Raw genomic sequence first — 17,967 nt, 5'->3', positions numbered from 1 at the left:
TAATTCGTAAGTAATGATCGGTCGAAGTAAAGGATGGTTTACAACGGGGCAAAATGTGTCTTCAAATGACTTTTACACAATATGGACACAGTCTATTGCTGTTCACTGTTACTGTTTAACCTAGACCTTGAAGACTGAAAATAAATCTTAAGGACTTAGAAGCTTAGAAAAAACTTAGAAGCAATAATCTGTATGAAACCGAGATGGAGCTAATTAAATGTCGAAGTTTTAGGTTCTGATAAAATTATTGTTACTAACTTTTTAAAAATTAACCAAGTGTAAATGCCTCTTTACAATTATCCACGGCTACTAATCCTACTATACCACATATCTATCTACTTCATTTATTAGTGCGATTGAAAGGTGTAGTTACAATATTATTTCTGTCTGTACGTATCTATGACTGCGAAATACTCACTTCTGTTGATCTATAGGCACGTCAGAAGCTGCGTCGAATGGCGGTGGATACTCTTCTAATCCGCTGCTTAATACGCACGCTATTTGAGGGCGATGTTCCTCCCATGGGGGGACTTCCGGGGCAATGCTCTTTGATTTCTGAGGTCGCTGTTTCTGTTCTTTAAAAATTAACCAGTACATTGTAAATAAGCTTTGGACACAATTAATAAAATCAATCCTATCACAATTACAAATAAATCAGTCGTAATATATCAGTTTTCGGAGAATAAAAAGTAGTAAAACTATTTTTTTTACAACTGTACTCATTTATGCAGAAAATAAATTATTGGAGTTTATACGTTTTATTATTTTTTTATATAATATTGATATGAAAATATAATCATATTATTTATGTAAAAAAAATTGTTACTTTGTTAAAAACTTATGAAGAAAAGTTAAAAATCGCACATCATAAAAATAATTCAACACGGTTAAAATGTTTTATTTTAGACAGCAATTTCATTGCTATACGACCATGCAAATGCAATCTTTGCCAATGTAATAAACTAGTAATAGCTTATTCAATGTTTTATAATACTCGGACAATTATTTTTTAAACATAGTCAAACTATTCCACTCGACGATTTTAGTAACGTCAGAGTAAATCTCGTTAGTGTTTAATGATTATGCGCAATAAAATGGGTGAAAATGTACATGAAAATGCCGACAATGGACACTGTCCCTCAGTGTTCATGGAACAAAGACTATGTACGACTTTTGACGACTAAATGCTGTACGATATTTCATCCGGTTATGGTTATAGTGAGAATTTGCTTTTGCACTTCAGTAGCCCCGGCTAAATCAACATCGCCCCTCTAAGGCAAAATGTAGCGTACATTCCTACTGGATCTTTTATTCAATCCTGGACTCCCTTTACCCACAAATGCCTAGAGAATTATATTTTGCCTCTGTCACTGATAAATATGCGAGTTTACAGTCTTATCGAATGAAATGGCAAAATACTGCGCTTAGTAGAGACCTTATGATAGTAAGGAGTAATACGATAGGAGCATTAGCTTGAGGTTTTATATCATTTATTTCTCCGAATTAGGATAGCTCATGGATAGCCTCAGTGGATGCTCCATGAAGTAGTTTTAATTTTAGCTGATACTCAATAAGCTTTTGTTACTGATGAAAACAGCAATATGATCTAATCATAAACTACATCATAGCATCATTAAGCTAATTTGATGATAAGTTTCCAATAGCCGCCAGTATAAACCAAATGCAACATCGAAACCAGAAGATTGCGCCAAGACAGAAGGTGTGACAATTTCCAGAAAAGACCGAATGGATTCGAATGAGCGATTAAAAAACAATTTCGCCCACTACCTTAATATACAAGTGTGACATGTAGCTTCTGCGCACAAATTGAATACATAAAAGATCATTGTCACTGAAAACTCGTAACAAGCAATAACATAACTTACAAAACAATCGAAAGAAAACAAATATACGACAGTCCCGTTCCGATGCGAATCGGTTTGTAAATCACCATCAACATCTTGCCTTACAATTGCAATAAAGTTTCCGCGTTAAACAGAAGAAATATCTTGGGTAACGTGTATCGAAATGGCCTGCGCAGCGAAAGTTACTTACTTTTTGCCTTCGACTTTTTGCGAACTTTCTTTTGAACGACCAAGCCGGTTCTCTTGCAATAGTACTCCAACATTTTCAGGAACAGATGTACAGTTTCAACTAGGTCCACTAAATAAGACCTAAAAACTTACACAATTAATTACGACTTAAAGACCAACAAACGAAAAACTTTATTAAAACATTTTCCTCCGATATCTTTGCAACTCTTCAAAAACGTAAATTATATTTATTTTGCATTTTTATTTTTGATCATGAAACTTTTATTCTAGAATCATCTTACGAACATTAACTGACAAAAAATACTAAAACAAACCTTGGCATTTTATTATCGTCGTAGTTTAAAAATGTCATCAAAATAAACTCCCTATACTCCAATACATAAAAAATGTTGCTTTTTAACACTTTAGCCGACTCCTTGACTGTCGGATCACTACTTCTGTCCATAGCTAACAGGGTATGAAGTAACTCTTTGTACGCTCTGAGTGCAAGGTGTAAACGACGCACCCACGACGAATATTTCTTCTTCTCCACTTTAATCATGTCGTAGTATTTCTCCATTTGTTGTTGGACGTAATGGAACATTGGCACTGACATTGTTTCACTAAAATGAAGAGAAAAAAAGATTGAAAAATTAAAAAAAAATGAAAATTCCAATGCATATTTTCTTAAAGTTAAAGTGTATGCCCGTTATAATGCCAATCAGTGAGTGAAAAATCCTTTAAACTATTACAGGACTTTTCGCCACGATGAGTCGTTGACCCTGCCGAGCTCTAGCAACCCCGCAACCTTAACTATTACATCGCTCCACTTAGTGCATGGATGCACAGACCGCGGCCCGCCGGTCGAATACTGGTGGCCCGCCGACATCAAAAATAATACTTTCGTACATTCGAAAAATTTTGAATTCTATTCCAGAATAAAACCAAAAAAAAAATATGTTCGAAAAGTAATTTGAATCTCGCGCGCGCGCTATTCGAATCTAGCGCCCAAAAATGCTAAGTCAAGTAACATCGCTTGCCGCCTTTATTTAAAGTTCAAAATAGTAGAGAAATTAAGAATTTTCTAGCGCGGTGTGAGCAAGCGAGATAGTAATAGTCCCGAATTTCCGATTGCTCGCGTAGGTAGATAGATACACGTAGCTTCCAGAGTCGTATGCGCGGTATAAAAGCCACGCTAACCGCAGCGACCTACAGTTCGGTTTTAATTTGAGTGAAGTGACAATAGAAAGAAATAAGCGCGAAAATACAAAGCGAAGTAATAAGTGCAGTTTAATGGTGTTTTGGGAAGGCAATAGTTCTAATGTATATTTTAACTCGACTAGCCGGTGTCATATATTTTGATCCACATTCAACGTAGATTTCCTGTTGCAGTCTTAACCCGTCAAGGGCCGTGCAAGTAAAACTCTGTTATTAATAAGTGTTTTCCTACCTATTTAATCAATTTTAATCAAATTTAGCTTTAATGTTGGCCAAATATTAAAATAAAACAAATAAATTACTACTTTTATCAGAATTTCTCTAACTGTCATAATAACGTCATTATTTGAGATATAAAATCTGTATAAAAATCTTAAAATTTCTGAGGAATAATATCTAATCAATTATTTTTGATAAATTAAAAAAGGATGGGTAATTTAAGTAGGTACTATAATTGTTTTTAGGTGCTGTGTTAATCCTAGCCAGGATTAGAACGCGACATGGAGAAGCCAGGACCTTGTAAAAAACGTAAGGTCAAAGATGAAAGTCGGCAGTTTCAAGAAATTTGGACTGAGAAATACTTTTTTGTATGGTCGCATAACAAAGTCCTTTGTTTAATTTGCAAGAATTCTGTTGCGGTTGCAAAGAAATATAATGTAAAAAGGCACTATGAAACGCAGCATCCTTCTTTTACCAAGTTTACAGGCGAATTTAGAAAGCAAAAAATGTTGTTATTATAACGGGAGCTTGTTGGTCAGCAAGCTATGTTTACAAAACCCATTCAAGATTCAGAAACAGCTACAGAAGTTAGTTATAAAATTTCTCGAATGATAGCAAAGCGAAGTCGCCCCTTCAGTGATGGCGATTTTGTAAAAGGATGCTTAGAAATTGCCGCTAAAAAATGTGTCCAGAAGCAGCAAAAAAGTTTGAGAAAAGTTAACTGAATCGTATGACTATCTAAATTATGTCTTTGTCAGATCATATTGCGGAACAATTAATTGAAAATACTAAGACCATTGAATTTTTTTTTATTAGCACTCGTCGAATCCACTGATATTAGTTCCACAGCTCAACTTGTCATATTCATACGAGGTGTTACTCAAGATTTTGAGGTCTTAGAAGAGTTATTAGGAATGTGTTCATAGAAAGGTCAAACTAAAGGAGTTGATATACTCAATGTACTTTTGGATGAGTGTTCAAAAACTGATTTGGACTTATCAAAATTATTGGGAGTTGCGACTGACGGTGCTCCTTCGATGATTGGTGTCAATTCCAGGCTAGATACTTTGCTGAAAAAGCATCTGCAAGAAAAAAACATAAACGCTGAAGATCTCGTGCAGTTTCACTGCATTATAAACCAAGAAGCCCTCTGTTCTCAAAAAATAAATTTCAAAATGTAGTAAGTGGTAGTTTCGAATGTAAATTTCATAAAATCACGAGGACTCAATCACAGACAATTCAAATAATTCCTTAATGACATCGAAAGCGAATACGGAGATTTACTGTATTATACAGAAGTAAGATGGCTAAGTCGTGGATTGACACTGGAACGATATCTAAATTTAATAGAAGAAATTGGAATATTTCTGGCGGAAAAGCAAAGGGATGTCCCGGAACTTAAAAATCCTGATTGGTTGTGTGATTTGGCTTTTTTAGTTGACATTACAAATCATTTGAATTTCTTGAACGTTCACGACTTCAAGGCAAAAATCAACTGATATCCCAGCTCTACACTCATGTATTATCCTTTCAATGCAAGCTGACACTTTTCAGATCACAATTGAATTCTGGAAATTACAATCATTTTCCGAATTATAAGAAAATGGCTGAAAAATTCAACAAAACTGCGACTACTTTCAGTTATATAGAAAAGATATTATGATTTAATCTTTTCAAGACAGATTTTCGGAGTTTAAAAAAGTAAACCTCTGTTGGACATATTCAGCAATCCTTTCACGATTTCAGTTGAAAATGCGCCAGAGTCAATGCAGTTAGAAATTATCGACATTCAAAATGACCAAGATTTACGCAACAAATTCAACGAATGAGACTTGCTGAACTTTTACCGCTGCATTAATAAAAATATGTTCAAAGAGTTAGAGTTAGAGAAGAGAACGCTCTGAAATATGCCAGCTTATTTGGTTCTATCTATATATGTGAACAAAATTTTTCAATACTAAATAATAATGAAACAAAAAATCGAAACCGCCTTGCAAATGAAAGTTTGAAAGCAGTTTTACGTGTTGCTACAAATAAATTTGAGCCAAATATAAAAAAGATTGTAAGCACTATGCAGTGCCACGCTTCAAATTAATCAATCTTTTTCAATTTTAATAAATTATTATCAATACTTTAATGTCTTCATTAATTACCTATACTTCTGGCGGCCGGCCCGCCATCAGTTCATGATTTGCCCGAGTGGTCCCTAGTCTTAATAAGTCTGTGCAACCATGACTTAGTGAGAGAAGTACCCAGGCCGCGTCAACCGGCTTATGGCCGCCACTCGAGTAACACTCGGCTCCAACGTCCATAGTGGCCAATTTTTATTTATGGTAATTTTGAAATACCCACAAGAGTTTATTATGAAATCGTACAGCGAACTTATTATTTTTGTGAAGCCTAGAAAAATATATAGGAAGTTTGTCTTAATATTTAATACAGACCTACACTGTACCTACCTACCTGTATATTGCTAAAAAATCTTACACTTTTCCGGTTTTCATACAATTGTTGACTAACTATCGTCATAATATTTAGGAATCTGTTGTCAGCATAATAGTATATCGTGCAATCACAACCAGTTCTTTTATGCAGTAGAAGTGGTTTTGACAACATTACCTAATAAAAGTAGCCAATAAGGCAATGTGAAAGTATAATAACTAAATAAGGAATTTTAATATCATAATATGTGGTAACATCAGGAAATCTGTTCCTGATGTTACCACTTGTTATAAGTATACCTCCCTATTTTTTAAAATGTTGCCACCACAATAAATATTAAATGAGAACGCTAACACGAATATAATGAATATATAATAAAGAAATAAATATTTTCATATAAAATAAATGTTGAATTAATGCTGATAAGATACATCAAAAACAACTGCTTGAGTTAATACTTTATCTGGTTTTACAACACACAGCAATACGCCAGATTTAAGATTGAAGTTGTTTACGAAACATAGAGAGAGAGACAAATATAATACAACTATATTGTTTTTATAGAAATTCTTTTCGAGCGTTCATATTTTTGATGAACACGTGATTTTAGTGTACAAATATTTTCATTATGTTGTCACCTTAATAATTATCACAATTTAGAGTAAGTTGGTATATACGTAAATGGAAATCGACGTTCAATTTATAAAAAACAAACTATCTAATATATAATCTGGATATTACTTTTATTTATAACTGTTTGATTCAGTATGTCAGGGTTATAGCTTATAGGTGTGAAAGCTTTGAAGGGGTAAATGTTTAGCTTCATTGGTTGTCAAGTAATGTAAGGTACACCCTATTCAAAACTCAAGGGATTCAAGAACTGAAAACACCATAATAATAACATAGTTAAATATTAACAAAATTCAGATTACTACTTATTAAAAATTTAATTATTATTTACTATGTGTAGACTTTGTACTGGTAGAATTTATTGGGATGTCGCATTCCAATAGTTTCAGTGATCGCATTTTACAAATTGTTTGAAAAATTTGTAAAAGATTTAACCCTTTCGGGTTTTTAAGCCCCCCTTTTTGTTAAGGTTATTGCTGAAAAATGAGCTATACATTCATCGTTATAAAGCTTTTACAATTATAACCAATCACTCTATTTACAGTATGGTTAAAATAACATAAATTCCTTCTTATCTAAACATACACAAAGGCATACGTAACTAGAGAAACAATTACAAGTCCTATGTTTGTACGAAAATAACAAGCACGAACTTGTCAAATTTCCTGTTTCCCAACTCACCGCCGTGTCAGCAATGCTCAATTACAAGGGCTTTCGATGAGATGGGGCCGAATTACCTCGACCCTGTTGTAATAGTTGGACGACTAACGCAATCGTGACATGGACAATAAATGTTGATGATATTATATAATACGTTATCAGAGCCTTAACAAGTCTTGTTTAAAATATCATATTAATTAATTAGTTCTGACCATCTATTGTTTCGGAGTAAGTTAATGCTGTTATGCCAGAGGGCTTCTACAGCTTCGTCAGAACTGAGTTCACTGGAAGGAAGAGTCCGTGAACTTTTCAAAAATTAAACTAGACAGACGTATTCCAGTTTGGACAATGACGATCGCGTAAAGGTAACAGTTCTACACGAGCTAATGGCCCCTACCATAAACTGGGCCTTCCGCATGTGCTTAAGATGGGGGCCCTATACTCCTACTAGTTTCAGCAAATTTGAGGCGGACGATGGTTCGATGTGGTTTCGAACCATCATAATAGCACCACAAGGGTTTCAGGGGTAGTGTGAGCCATACACGCATAACTCGGGATGGGCTATCTAAAGCAGCACAACGCGAGGGAAGATCTAATGGCGAAATACCGCCGTCCCTTGCATAGCGCAAAGGGCGATCACCGAGGAGGTTTTAGTATGTAGGAATCCCACATAACTCTGTCCTCCCTCCAGAGGCAGGGCATCTTGAACATCTGAAAAATTTCCCTTAAAACCAAAAAGATAGTCCTACGCGAGCTAATGTATGATTGAGTGAATGTGAGTGTACGGCTTTAGAGGGCAGCAAGGACCACTCTGTAAACAAATATAAGATACTAATCCCACCTGAGGCCTCGCTGTTTGCGGAAGCGGAAGCGGGTAGCTGCCCCCGAAAACGCGTCGGTTTGTATGTTGTGTGGTACTTGACTTTGTAATACCTCACGTGTTTAGGCGTGCGATGTGACGTCGTAGGTAGAGTTGTGAGTGTCTATAGTGTAGGTGTGCGTGTGCCGATTCTGACACATCCGAGTGGTGCCCTTAAATACGCCATCTATCGCCTTCGTCCGAATTTACAGCGATCCGATATAAATTTATATGAGTAGATAAAGATTTTATGGCCGTGTGCCACTAGGCAATGGTTCTTACAGCTTTATATTTACAATAATTGTTTTCCACCCGTTGTGGCCTTTGTGTGTGTAATTTCATAAAATTCTTTGTGATTCGTAACATGCCGAAAAAATATTCTGGTGAAATTTTCTACCCATACGACCTAAAGTTGCATGCAAATAGAAGCATTTAAAAAAAAAGCCTCTTTACCTATGAAATTTTTCAAAATTCGATGAAATCTTAGCTGACAGGGCTTAATAAAATGGCAAAACTGTTTTAGACACAATTTTAGAAATTATTTACCTATACATAGTTTTCAAACAAAAAACGAGTTTTGTTTAATTGTTTCAAGGAAATTCTAATTTAAAATGATATGAAATTTACTAATGCTACCGAAACCGCTATACCGCGCCAAAGGAATACGCGCAGCGAGTAACGGAGGGAAAGGGTACCGACCTCTCCGCTCCGTATACCTACTGCAGTACATCTGTTTCGGAAGCACTATAGTATCACACATAATACACTCATTTAATACAATTACCTTGATTACATAATGTTTCTATCAAAATAAGAGTAAAGCAAAATATTATTATGTATATATGTAACTCGTTAAATAAGATTGATTAAAGTCGTATATATAAAAATTGTCAAACTTTGTACATGTCTTTTTATTTCCAAAGACTGAATGCTATTGAATAAACTGCCGATACGAAGTTTATACACTAAACCATTTTATGTTATTTTATATCAGTATATGCTATACTCCATCATAAAAATACTACATCTTAAAAATTTGCCATATTTACGTTTGTCCTGAAAGTAATGATACTATATATTTGTGATGTGTTCATAAATACCTCACAAGTCCAACTTGAAAATCGTGACCTCGGTTGAATTCCATAAAGAATTTTACGGCCCATAGATAATAGGACTCATCATTTTGCTGGGCTTTGGATCTAACAAGCACATCCTTCACATAATGCATTAACGGATTGTAGGAACTGTTCAAAAACTCTATGCAGAACTCTTTAAGAAACAACCTGAAAAAATTATACTATATAAACCATGAACATACTAGGTTGTTCCATAAATCAACGTGAAGCCGAAATCGGGTAACAGAAAAGGTAGTAACTCGAGAAATTTAATATTGATTTTCTATTGACGTTAATTTATGGGACACTGTGTATAAAAGTAACAATATAAAACTATTGAATTATGGAATAAAAAACTTTCAATTAATTTATTTTGTGCAAGATTACAAAATAATGAAAACATATAAGTGTGATATTGAGAATCTGGAACTATCATCTGAAAGAATACAAAAAAATTGTAATGCATACCTAACGGCAAATGCTGACCGTCTCTCTAACTGTCCACTTTCAATTGGTCTCCTATTTTTAGGTTTAACAAGTTTTGATTTTTTACTTCCACCGAAGTCTAAGCTTGATAAATTATTCAAAGGTTTCAAGCATATCATCTCATTATCTGATATTGACTTCATGTTTTGCACTACATATGTGCCACCAAATCTAGAATGCCTGAAATAAAAATGAGTGTTATACATAAATTATTAACTTTAAGGATTTATTTAATCAAAGTGGAATGAGCTGAACATTCTATGCTTAAAGTAATGTAATTTAAATCTTTCAAATTCAACACTGAGGAATTACATTCCACATGTAACATACTTCCAGAAATAGCATTGTTTATAATTTATATTGTTTTTAATCAGCACAAATGCTTTTTTTATTGCTATATACTTATAATACATTCACGTTTGAAGCAACAACACTTTATAAAGAGTATTCAATTAGTTCCCATAGAACCAGCTTTATGCACAGATTCCTGCTGAATCTTGGTCAATTTTTACACAAAAAAGTCAGTATAAAAATATACTCAATAAAAACAATTGCAAATTTATGTAATAGTTTGGCTAAAAAATAAATCTTCTAACTATCTTGAGAAATTAATCAGAATTATTAACTAAAAAGAAATTTGTTATTTGCATGCTTACATATCATGCAAATAGTCCAATTATGTATGTTCCATGTAATAAACAGGAACTCTATGGTATCTAAGACAGGCTTTCGCCTGGAGAAAACCCAATGTAATAATAATATGCACTTGCATGTTATAACAAACTAACCATTAACACCTAATCTAATATTAACAACTTATGATACAACAAATTCAGATCTATTGCCACTCAATAGTACTAATTAATATTTTTTTTAAAAGTTTAGAGAAAAAGTGTGTGCTTAAATAAATAATAAGATTGAAAAATAGGGACAAAATAACAAATGTTACAAAAAATAGCAAAAACTAATTAAAAGTTTCCACCGACAGGACAATGACATGAAAAGGCCTTACTTTAACTATAATTAATAAAAATAGAAAGATTACATATTTGTACACTGTACAAAATACAAGTAGAATACAATTGAATAAAATATATCACTACCTAATAGCTATAAGACATAAATCTTCTCAATGTCTTTGATAGAAGGGAGATGGAATTGAATAAGTTTGGACATAAGGATTGTACGCCTTTTATCACCTTTTAGGCTCTGATGAAGAATATTGTCTGTTATTTGAGGAATAGATAAGAATGAGTTGTTTTATGGTCCTATTTGACTTTTGGGAATGCAGGGAATATAATATGTTTAGATCAATTTGCATTATGTACAGAACACACATTACAGCAGTTTTGGCCGGACTTAAAAAAGAATCTTAATAGAAAATCTCACAATTAAGCTTTGTTTTATTTTATTGATATCATATTATCATAAATCCGTACCTTGTTGCTGAATATTGTTTAATCTTATTAATTCTTTCCTTTGTTTCCTTACACCTGAGTGTAAGAAGTTCCTGTTCATCTCGAAGTTTCTCATCCACACTTCTCTGCAAGGCTGCATTTGCTAAGCTTGTTGGATTTTGTTCTCTTAATAAGTGTGAAATAATCTCCAAAATGTGCATGAAATATTGTTTTTCATTTTCAGATGACATGTACAGGATTATGTCTAGGATTCCTGATTGATTTAAAGCCCATAATACCTGTGTGGGATAATTGAAAAAAAAGATTTTACCTAATTTGCCATTGATTCAAGTATTACAAACTGCACATGACTTTGTATTGTTCTTCTAAAGATGATTCATTCATCATTAAGTTATCAGAGTACAGAATTAAGTGCAATCAAGCCATGATTTGCTGAAATAAATATCTATTGATAAAATGTACACTAACTACACATACAATGAAACAAAAAATGCAAAGTACTTTTATAGGAATAAACAAAGAAGAACTGTCAATATTAAATTTTAAAATATGTATTTTCCGACAAACTTATGGAATATATTTTTAATAAAATATAAAAATTCGAAGAGATACCTGATCATGAATACTGGCATCATTCTCAGGTCTTTTTTCTTTATCAAGATCAGCAGGCACATGTATAACATTTCTCACAAGTATTAAAATCCTTTCAATAATCAATCCTGTGTCTTCATCTCTTTCAGACCAGTCCTGGACATAGAACAAATTTCTCAAAATACATTCCTTTATTAACTTAAATAACAATTTCTAAATATGTTTACTTACAATCTCTAAAATTTTAGCAAGTTTTTTAGAAAACACTTGCCATGTTTCAACTTTGGTAAAAGCCTCTTCCTTGTAGCTTTGTAAATGACTTAATATTTGCATGTAATTATGTCGAGCAGTGCGTTCAATGGGCACTTCCTCTCTGTATAGCAACAGAGCTGGATTTGTTAGATTCACCAGTAACCTGCAATATGCTCATAGTATACATACAAATTATTTCAACTACCAATATTAGTATCTACAAGAAATTTGCATCTATTTTACTAACAATAATTACAAAAATTTTCACTAAATCTCATCAAAATAAGGGAACAATTTATCATTCCTATTTACCTTAAAGATACATCAAAAAGCTCTGTATTTTCCCAGTGATCAATTAACATAGGCAATAGATCAGTTTGCAACACCTTGGTTTGTCCGAAGTGCCTTCGTATTTCGTGGTCTTCTCCATCGCGTCTCAGATATCTTATCAAATCTTTGACCGTATTAAGTGTGAATTCATCAATCAAATATTTTCCTGTTTTTTTGTCGAATGTTCCCAAGGCATTACATGTCGCAGATAATTCAGCGGATAAAAGAGAACTCATAATGATTATAGAAATTTTACAAATGACTTATGAAAACACACTTTTCACTCAAAACATTACTGTAATTACTATAAAATAAAGAAAAATTATGAACTTATTCAGTAATATAGAATTAAGAAGTTAATGTTAAGGCGGTACGACAATAACTCAATAACGTTGTTTTGACGTGTAAAAGCCCGCGAATTTTTTTTTTTTTATTACAGCTTACACTACAAGGCTTTTAGTCTAATTATCATCTATATGACTTTTTACTTAATTTAATTCGACATAAAAAGCTTACTTTTTTGTTATTCTATAAACATAGATACTACATAATTAACGTATATAAAAATTAAATTGCAAGCATTTAAGCAAATAGGATACACAAAGGTGAATTGAATTTTTAATAATCTTTAAAATATATGTACACTGTGTATTTTCTTACAAAAAAGCAGATTATTTCAACATCATGATGATTAATATTTATGGTGCATTATCAAGTGAAAAAACAAATGAACAAAAACACAGAATTCTGTCATACAGAATCAATGAATACTCCCAAATCCTGCATCTACGTTTATCTACATAAGAAACGAGATGGTACGTCTCATTAGCCTATTAATTATGTTCACCACATTTTCATACTCAAACCAGAAATATTAATGTGAGTTATATGATTTATGGTATATCTTTATATGGTCTTTCGGTAGATAGACCTACCACCAAATAAAACTGTTAATAACTGAACAAAATTAGGTAATGGTGGGTAGTTGTACAAAGCAGTCGCATTAGTAAAAAGTAAAACTGTACTTTTTAAGTGTGTCAATATTGTTTAAAGTGTTAAAGTAAAGTTAAACCTAGTTTAGTATTTATCTCCTGTTAAATCATCTCTATAAATTCAATTGTGAGAACTCATTTTTCCACTAAAATAGATTTTGGTTTACGGACCACTATTTAAGAATTGAAACAAAATTTTGTAAACAGAATGGCCACTTTTGAGCTTGACCTGCATAAGGCGCCAAATGCGCCAGGTGATTTTTGGAGGAAAGCAGTGGAGTTCGCCTCGCATCCCTCATTTATTACCCATACTTTTAAATTGCTGCAACAAGATATCGCCGCATTATCTCGTAGCGTCGACTCCATGGAGATGCAGAGAGGTAGAAAGATTCCACTCATTCATGGCTGACGAAGTGCAATGTTGCCGAAGGCTGGATCATTGTTCTCTGCGGAAAGGTAGACCCATTCTTGTAAAATTGCAGGACACCTTAGTGCGTGACAATCTCATTTGAAAAAATCGTAAAAGAACACTTCCTTGGCTTCTAAAATAGGTTATTGTGTAGCATCAGTTATTTATTCGTATTCATGTAATACCTTTTTTACAATACTAATTATAAAGGTAGGTACATGTGTAAATATGTACATATAAGTATTCTTGTATGTATGTTTATAGTAATGTATGTATTTGTATGTACCCTAAACTGTCCTCTCCTTCATGTCTCTCATTTCCATTCAAGAGTTTGTCTGTTAGAAAACAACTCGAGCGATAAGATGTCGTCTTGTACCTCTATATGAATTGTAACTAATAAAACCTATAAACCTATAATTTACATAAAGTAAGTAAATAAAAAATAACAAATGCAGTGCTCTCTATATTTAAAGCTAAATATTCATTCAATATCTTTGTTTACATATATTTCTACAAAGCATCGAATGTTAGCTTAAATATATATTATATCTAACTTTCGTAACTTATTTAAATAAACCTTTAAACATTTTATTGCATCAGATTAGAAAGTAGTATGGTAAGTGCTGTTACTGTTTTGATTAGTGCATTTTGAGATACATGTAGACAAAAAGCACAAGTCTATGTGGCGGGTCTGCGAGTCGACCCGTGATTTAAGTTTGCAATGACGTTAACAAATCCTTTTATATAGTGTACGCATATATAATTATGTTCCACAAGATATCTCAGACCTTCTTCTGCTTAGTTTTAAATTTAAAAAATCTTAAAAGTATATTATTAAATAAATCCATTTATAGCTTTCAAGAATTTTCAGAGGATCAAAATGTGCGGAAGTTGATTTGTTGATACGTTTAGGTATTTGGTTGATATTATAATGATTAAATTAAGTAAATTTTATTTTAAATGTTTGATATCATTGCTAGAAAAAGAGCAACTGTTGACTTGGCCGGCGTTTCTCAACTGATCATCATTCAAAGTTTAAGGCAGGATCGTTTTATTTCATTTAATAACTTTTTTCATAATACTATTTTATTGCGCTCTTCTTGCATTCTTGTTATAATCTTTCGTACTTCATCTTTCTTTCCACATTTCTTCTGCCTTTCTCTTTCATATCACAATATCATTCATTCCTCACCTCATTCCTCAGTTTTACATTTCTTTATTTTATTTTAAACATTTTGTTGTATGTACTTTTCATTTTTATTTTGCAGTATTTGCTATTCTTTTGTTTACACTTATTGTTATATTTCATTTTTTTTCTTTCTTTCTTTTTTTCTTTTATTTCGATGAGTATTGGTCTCTGTTTGTCCTCCTTCATTAGCGAGGCCTATACCTCCTCGCAGATCTTCATACCCAACGGGCATTCGGAGTCGACCCAGAGTCCTCCGGATGCCCTACAGTGGGCTACCAAGTGGACCACGGTCTGGTCCACGCCCGGTTTACGAGCACGAGGGGTCCTCTTTGAGCTTAAACCGGTGAAGATATTCGGAGAACCGACCGTGCACCGTGAAGAGCTGGACGAAAACTGCGTCCACCTCGATACTGCGGAGCACGCGATAGGCTGAGACGACGTCCGGGAAGAATTTTCCGCGTTGTCGATTCAGTCTTCCCTTCCAAAAACCTCCTATTCCATTCGTCAAGCGCCTCCAGCTTAAGCTATCGCTTAACGAATGAGTTGGAGCATTCTTCGGTCTTCTTTTGCACTTCAGGGGCGCGCCATCTTGACCAGTTGATCCGCCCTCTTATTCCCCTTCGTCCCCGCGTGCGCTTTTACCCAATAAAGACTTACATCCTTGGTTCATCGATATTCAGAACTACTTGGTCATTCATCTCTCCACAAAACATGACCAAACCGTTCAAAATGATTAATATTAAAATGATTAATGATAAATACTTATGCTAAGTAGATAAGTTAGGTATAGGCTTACATCTCACAATAAATTACAACTAATGTATTTGTTTATGGTCATAGTAAATTAAGGTAAAAATTATCCATTCATTTAACTTCATTTGTTATAGCGTGTCTTTTTTCTCTTTTCTTCTTCTTCCTCTTCTCTTTTCAATACTGATCTAGTAGTTAATCAAAAACATTTTTTTATCAATAAACATTTTAGCAAACAATATTATTGTTCCAGCGAAGAAATATTTTTTTACATGTTTACAGAACATAATATCAAAAAAAAATCCAATTCACAGCACAGTGAATACTTTTATTCCACTTTAATAATACTCTTATAGGCCAACTAGCATAGTTTCCATAGTGAACTTATGACTTCGGTGGTTATCGAACTGACCGAGCTCCCGACTTAATAATCAAAACGCTGTTTAGACCCCACCACTCTCAATACTTTTATCGGAAGTTGTCACAAAAGAGTAACGGGGTCGAGTAGTATTGCCATTTAAGAAAAATAAAACCACCTTTTCTAAAATTATTCCAATAAGGAGAATGAATCGTGAACTTCTTTCCGTGTCGTGCAATACAATTTTTATTACGTTGTTGTTGTTTGTAATAAAGTTACCGTGATAATTGTATCTATATACATTTTAATTATTTAATTAATTTTTACACAAAATTATAGTAAAAGGGCAGCTATGATTCAGTTTGGAAAAATAACATTAAAAACTATTTTTATATGATTTGCCCACACTTACCCACAGAAAGGGATAAATCTTTATCTTAAAGAAATTAAAATGTTTAAAGATTACAAAAATTCCATTCCAGTAAATTATATGACTAAGGAAAAAGAGGTGCACCGAAAATTTGATACATCATAAAACTTTAATGTTACCGCAAAGTTATGTCCATGCCAAAAGTCAGATCAAGCTTACTCGTGCCGCCATCTTAGTAGGTATTAAAAGAGATAAATATCTTACGATATGAAATCTAAATAATGGATAAATATTCCATAATAGCTTCCAATCATAAATCGTGCTATAATGAAAATACAATGTGTCTCAATTTTAGTTTTCAGTAATATCTAGTACGTACGCACCATATTATGTTTATAAACTAATTGTTTATAAATTTAATGAAAAAATATTGGCAATGGAAATTTATTTAAAGCCTGTTTCATAAAGTTTGAAATTTAACAGAGCACTGCTACGCTTAAGCCATTTATTTAAGCTTTGGATAAGGAGGCGGGTGTAATTAGTATCCCTAGCGCTATTTGGCTCCGTTGCATATTTTCCTGTGCCATTTACTTTAAGTTTAAAGGTAAAAATACTTATATTACTTTTGCATGTTAATTTACTTTTAAATTATATATGATTAATATCAGAAGGTTGTACAAAGGAACTTATTATAAATATTTAGACAATTTACATTTAAAAAATTGTTAATCGAAATTAAAAAATCAAGTTCACATAAAGAATACTCCAACTTGATTTTGATTTATTGTAAAAAAATATGGGATTAGCAAAAAGAATCAAAAGAACAAAACTCAAAAATGGTGGTTTCCTGTGCTACGTCTGTACGAGTATATTATAAGAAATGACCATTAAATTATTTCCTTATTCATTTCATATATTTGCACTTTAAATCTAGCACATAGAACTTTTCGACTTGTCTATAATTTCATCATGAACTTCTTAAATAGTAAAAAAATAACAACAATTTGACTTTAAAGTGTAAATGGAAATTTTTCAAATAAAAGAATAAATTTAATATTTTCTTTAAGAAAAAAACCTTACTGGATTAATAAAATACGATTTTTCCTTTGAAATCTATTATAAAAAAAACTGATTATCTTTTGTTAAGAAAAGATGATGTAATAAAAGTTATGTATGATTTATAATTGTAGTGCGAGGCAGAAGCTTCATGTTTAATATTCAAAGCCGTAGGCACATAGTACAAGCAAAGAGCAAATTAACCGTAAGAGAGACAAAAGCCCACCCACACTTCTCTCAGCCACAAGAAGAGAACTGTAGACTATTTTTATCACACTTCTTGACATACTTGGCATACTCGCTACAAAACGACCCAGTTAACTAAAGAAAAGAATCCTATTACGACGTACGGTGGAAAGATCAAACAAATGAAGAAAAAAGTTTGTTACGTTTACAATATCAACTTTAACTTTGATAACCACTAAAGTTTTGAGTAATGAAATATTTATAGAATAAAAACTACTGCGCTAACAATTAAGAAGGTGACTAATGTGTAACTTTTAGAACCATTTTTAAATTTTAAAGTTAATACCTTATCAGATATATATTACTTTACTGTATACTAATCAAAAACCTAATAAAAAAGTCCC

At 32.8% G+C, this 17,967-nt stretch overlaps 1 protein-coding gene across 1 annotated transcript in view; it reads right to left on the bottom strand.

The window, feature by feature from the left end:
* Nucleotides 1-12,591, bottom strand: part of timeout (circadian regulator timeout) — a 28,989-nt gene extending 16,398 nt beyond the window's left edge. The window contains exons 1-9 of the mRNA XM_068775414.1: nucleotides 12,236-12,591; nucleotides 11,903-12,086; nucleotides 11,693-11,827; nucleotides 11,102-11,358; nucleotides 9,645-9,842; nucleotides 9,162-9,344; nucleotides 2,369-2,656; nucleotides 2,056-2,174; nucleotides 419-575 (exon numbers count right to left, since the gene is read on the bottom strand). Coding sequence (XP_068631515.1) covers nucleotides 419-575; nucleotides 2,056-2,174; nucleotides 2,369-2,656; nucleotides 9,162-9,344; nucleotides 9,645-9,842; nucleotides 11,102-11,358; nucleotides 11,693-11,827; nucleotides 11,903-12,086; nucleotides 12,236-12,489 — 1,775 coding nt within the window. The 5' untranslated portion in view covers nucleotides 12,490-12,591. The remainder of the gene's footprint in view (nucleotides 1-418; nucleotides 576-2,055; nucleotides 2,175-2,368; nucleotides 2,657-9,161; nucleotides 9,345-9,644; nucleotides 9,843-11,101; nucleotides 11,359-11,692; nucleotides 11,828-11,902; nucleotides 12,087-12,235) is intronic.
* Nucleotides 12,592-17,967: the final 5,376 nt, after the last annotated feature.

The sequence above is a fragment of the Battus philenor genome, unplaced genomic scaffold, assembly GCF_028537555.1.
Source record: "Battus philenor isolate CCGP_79_NKW_IND1 unplaced genomic scaffold, ilBatPhil1.0.hap1 SCAF_8, whole genome shotgun sequence".
Classification (NCBI taxonomy): Eukaryota; Metazoa; Arthropoda; class Insecta; order Lepidoptera; family Papilionidae; genus Battus; species Battus philenor.
The sequence above is the reverse complement of the archived record's forward strand: the minus strand, read 5'-3'. Positions and strand labels throughout refer to the sequence as shown.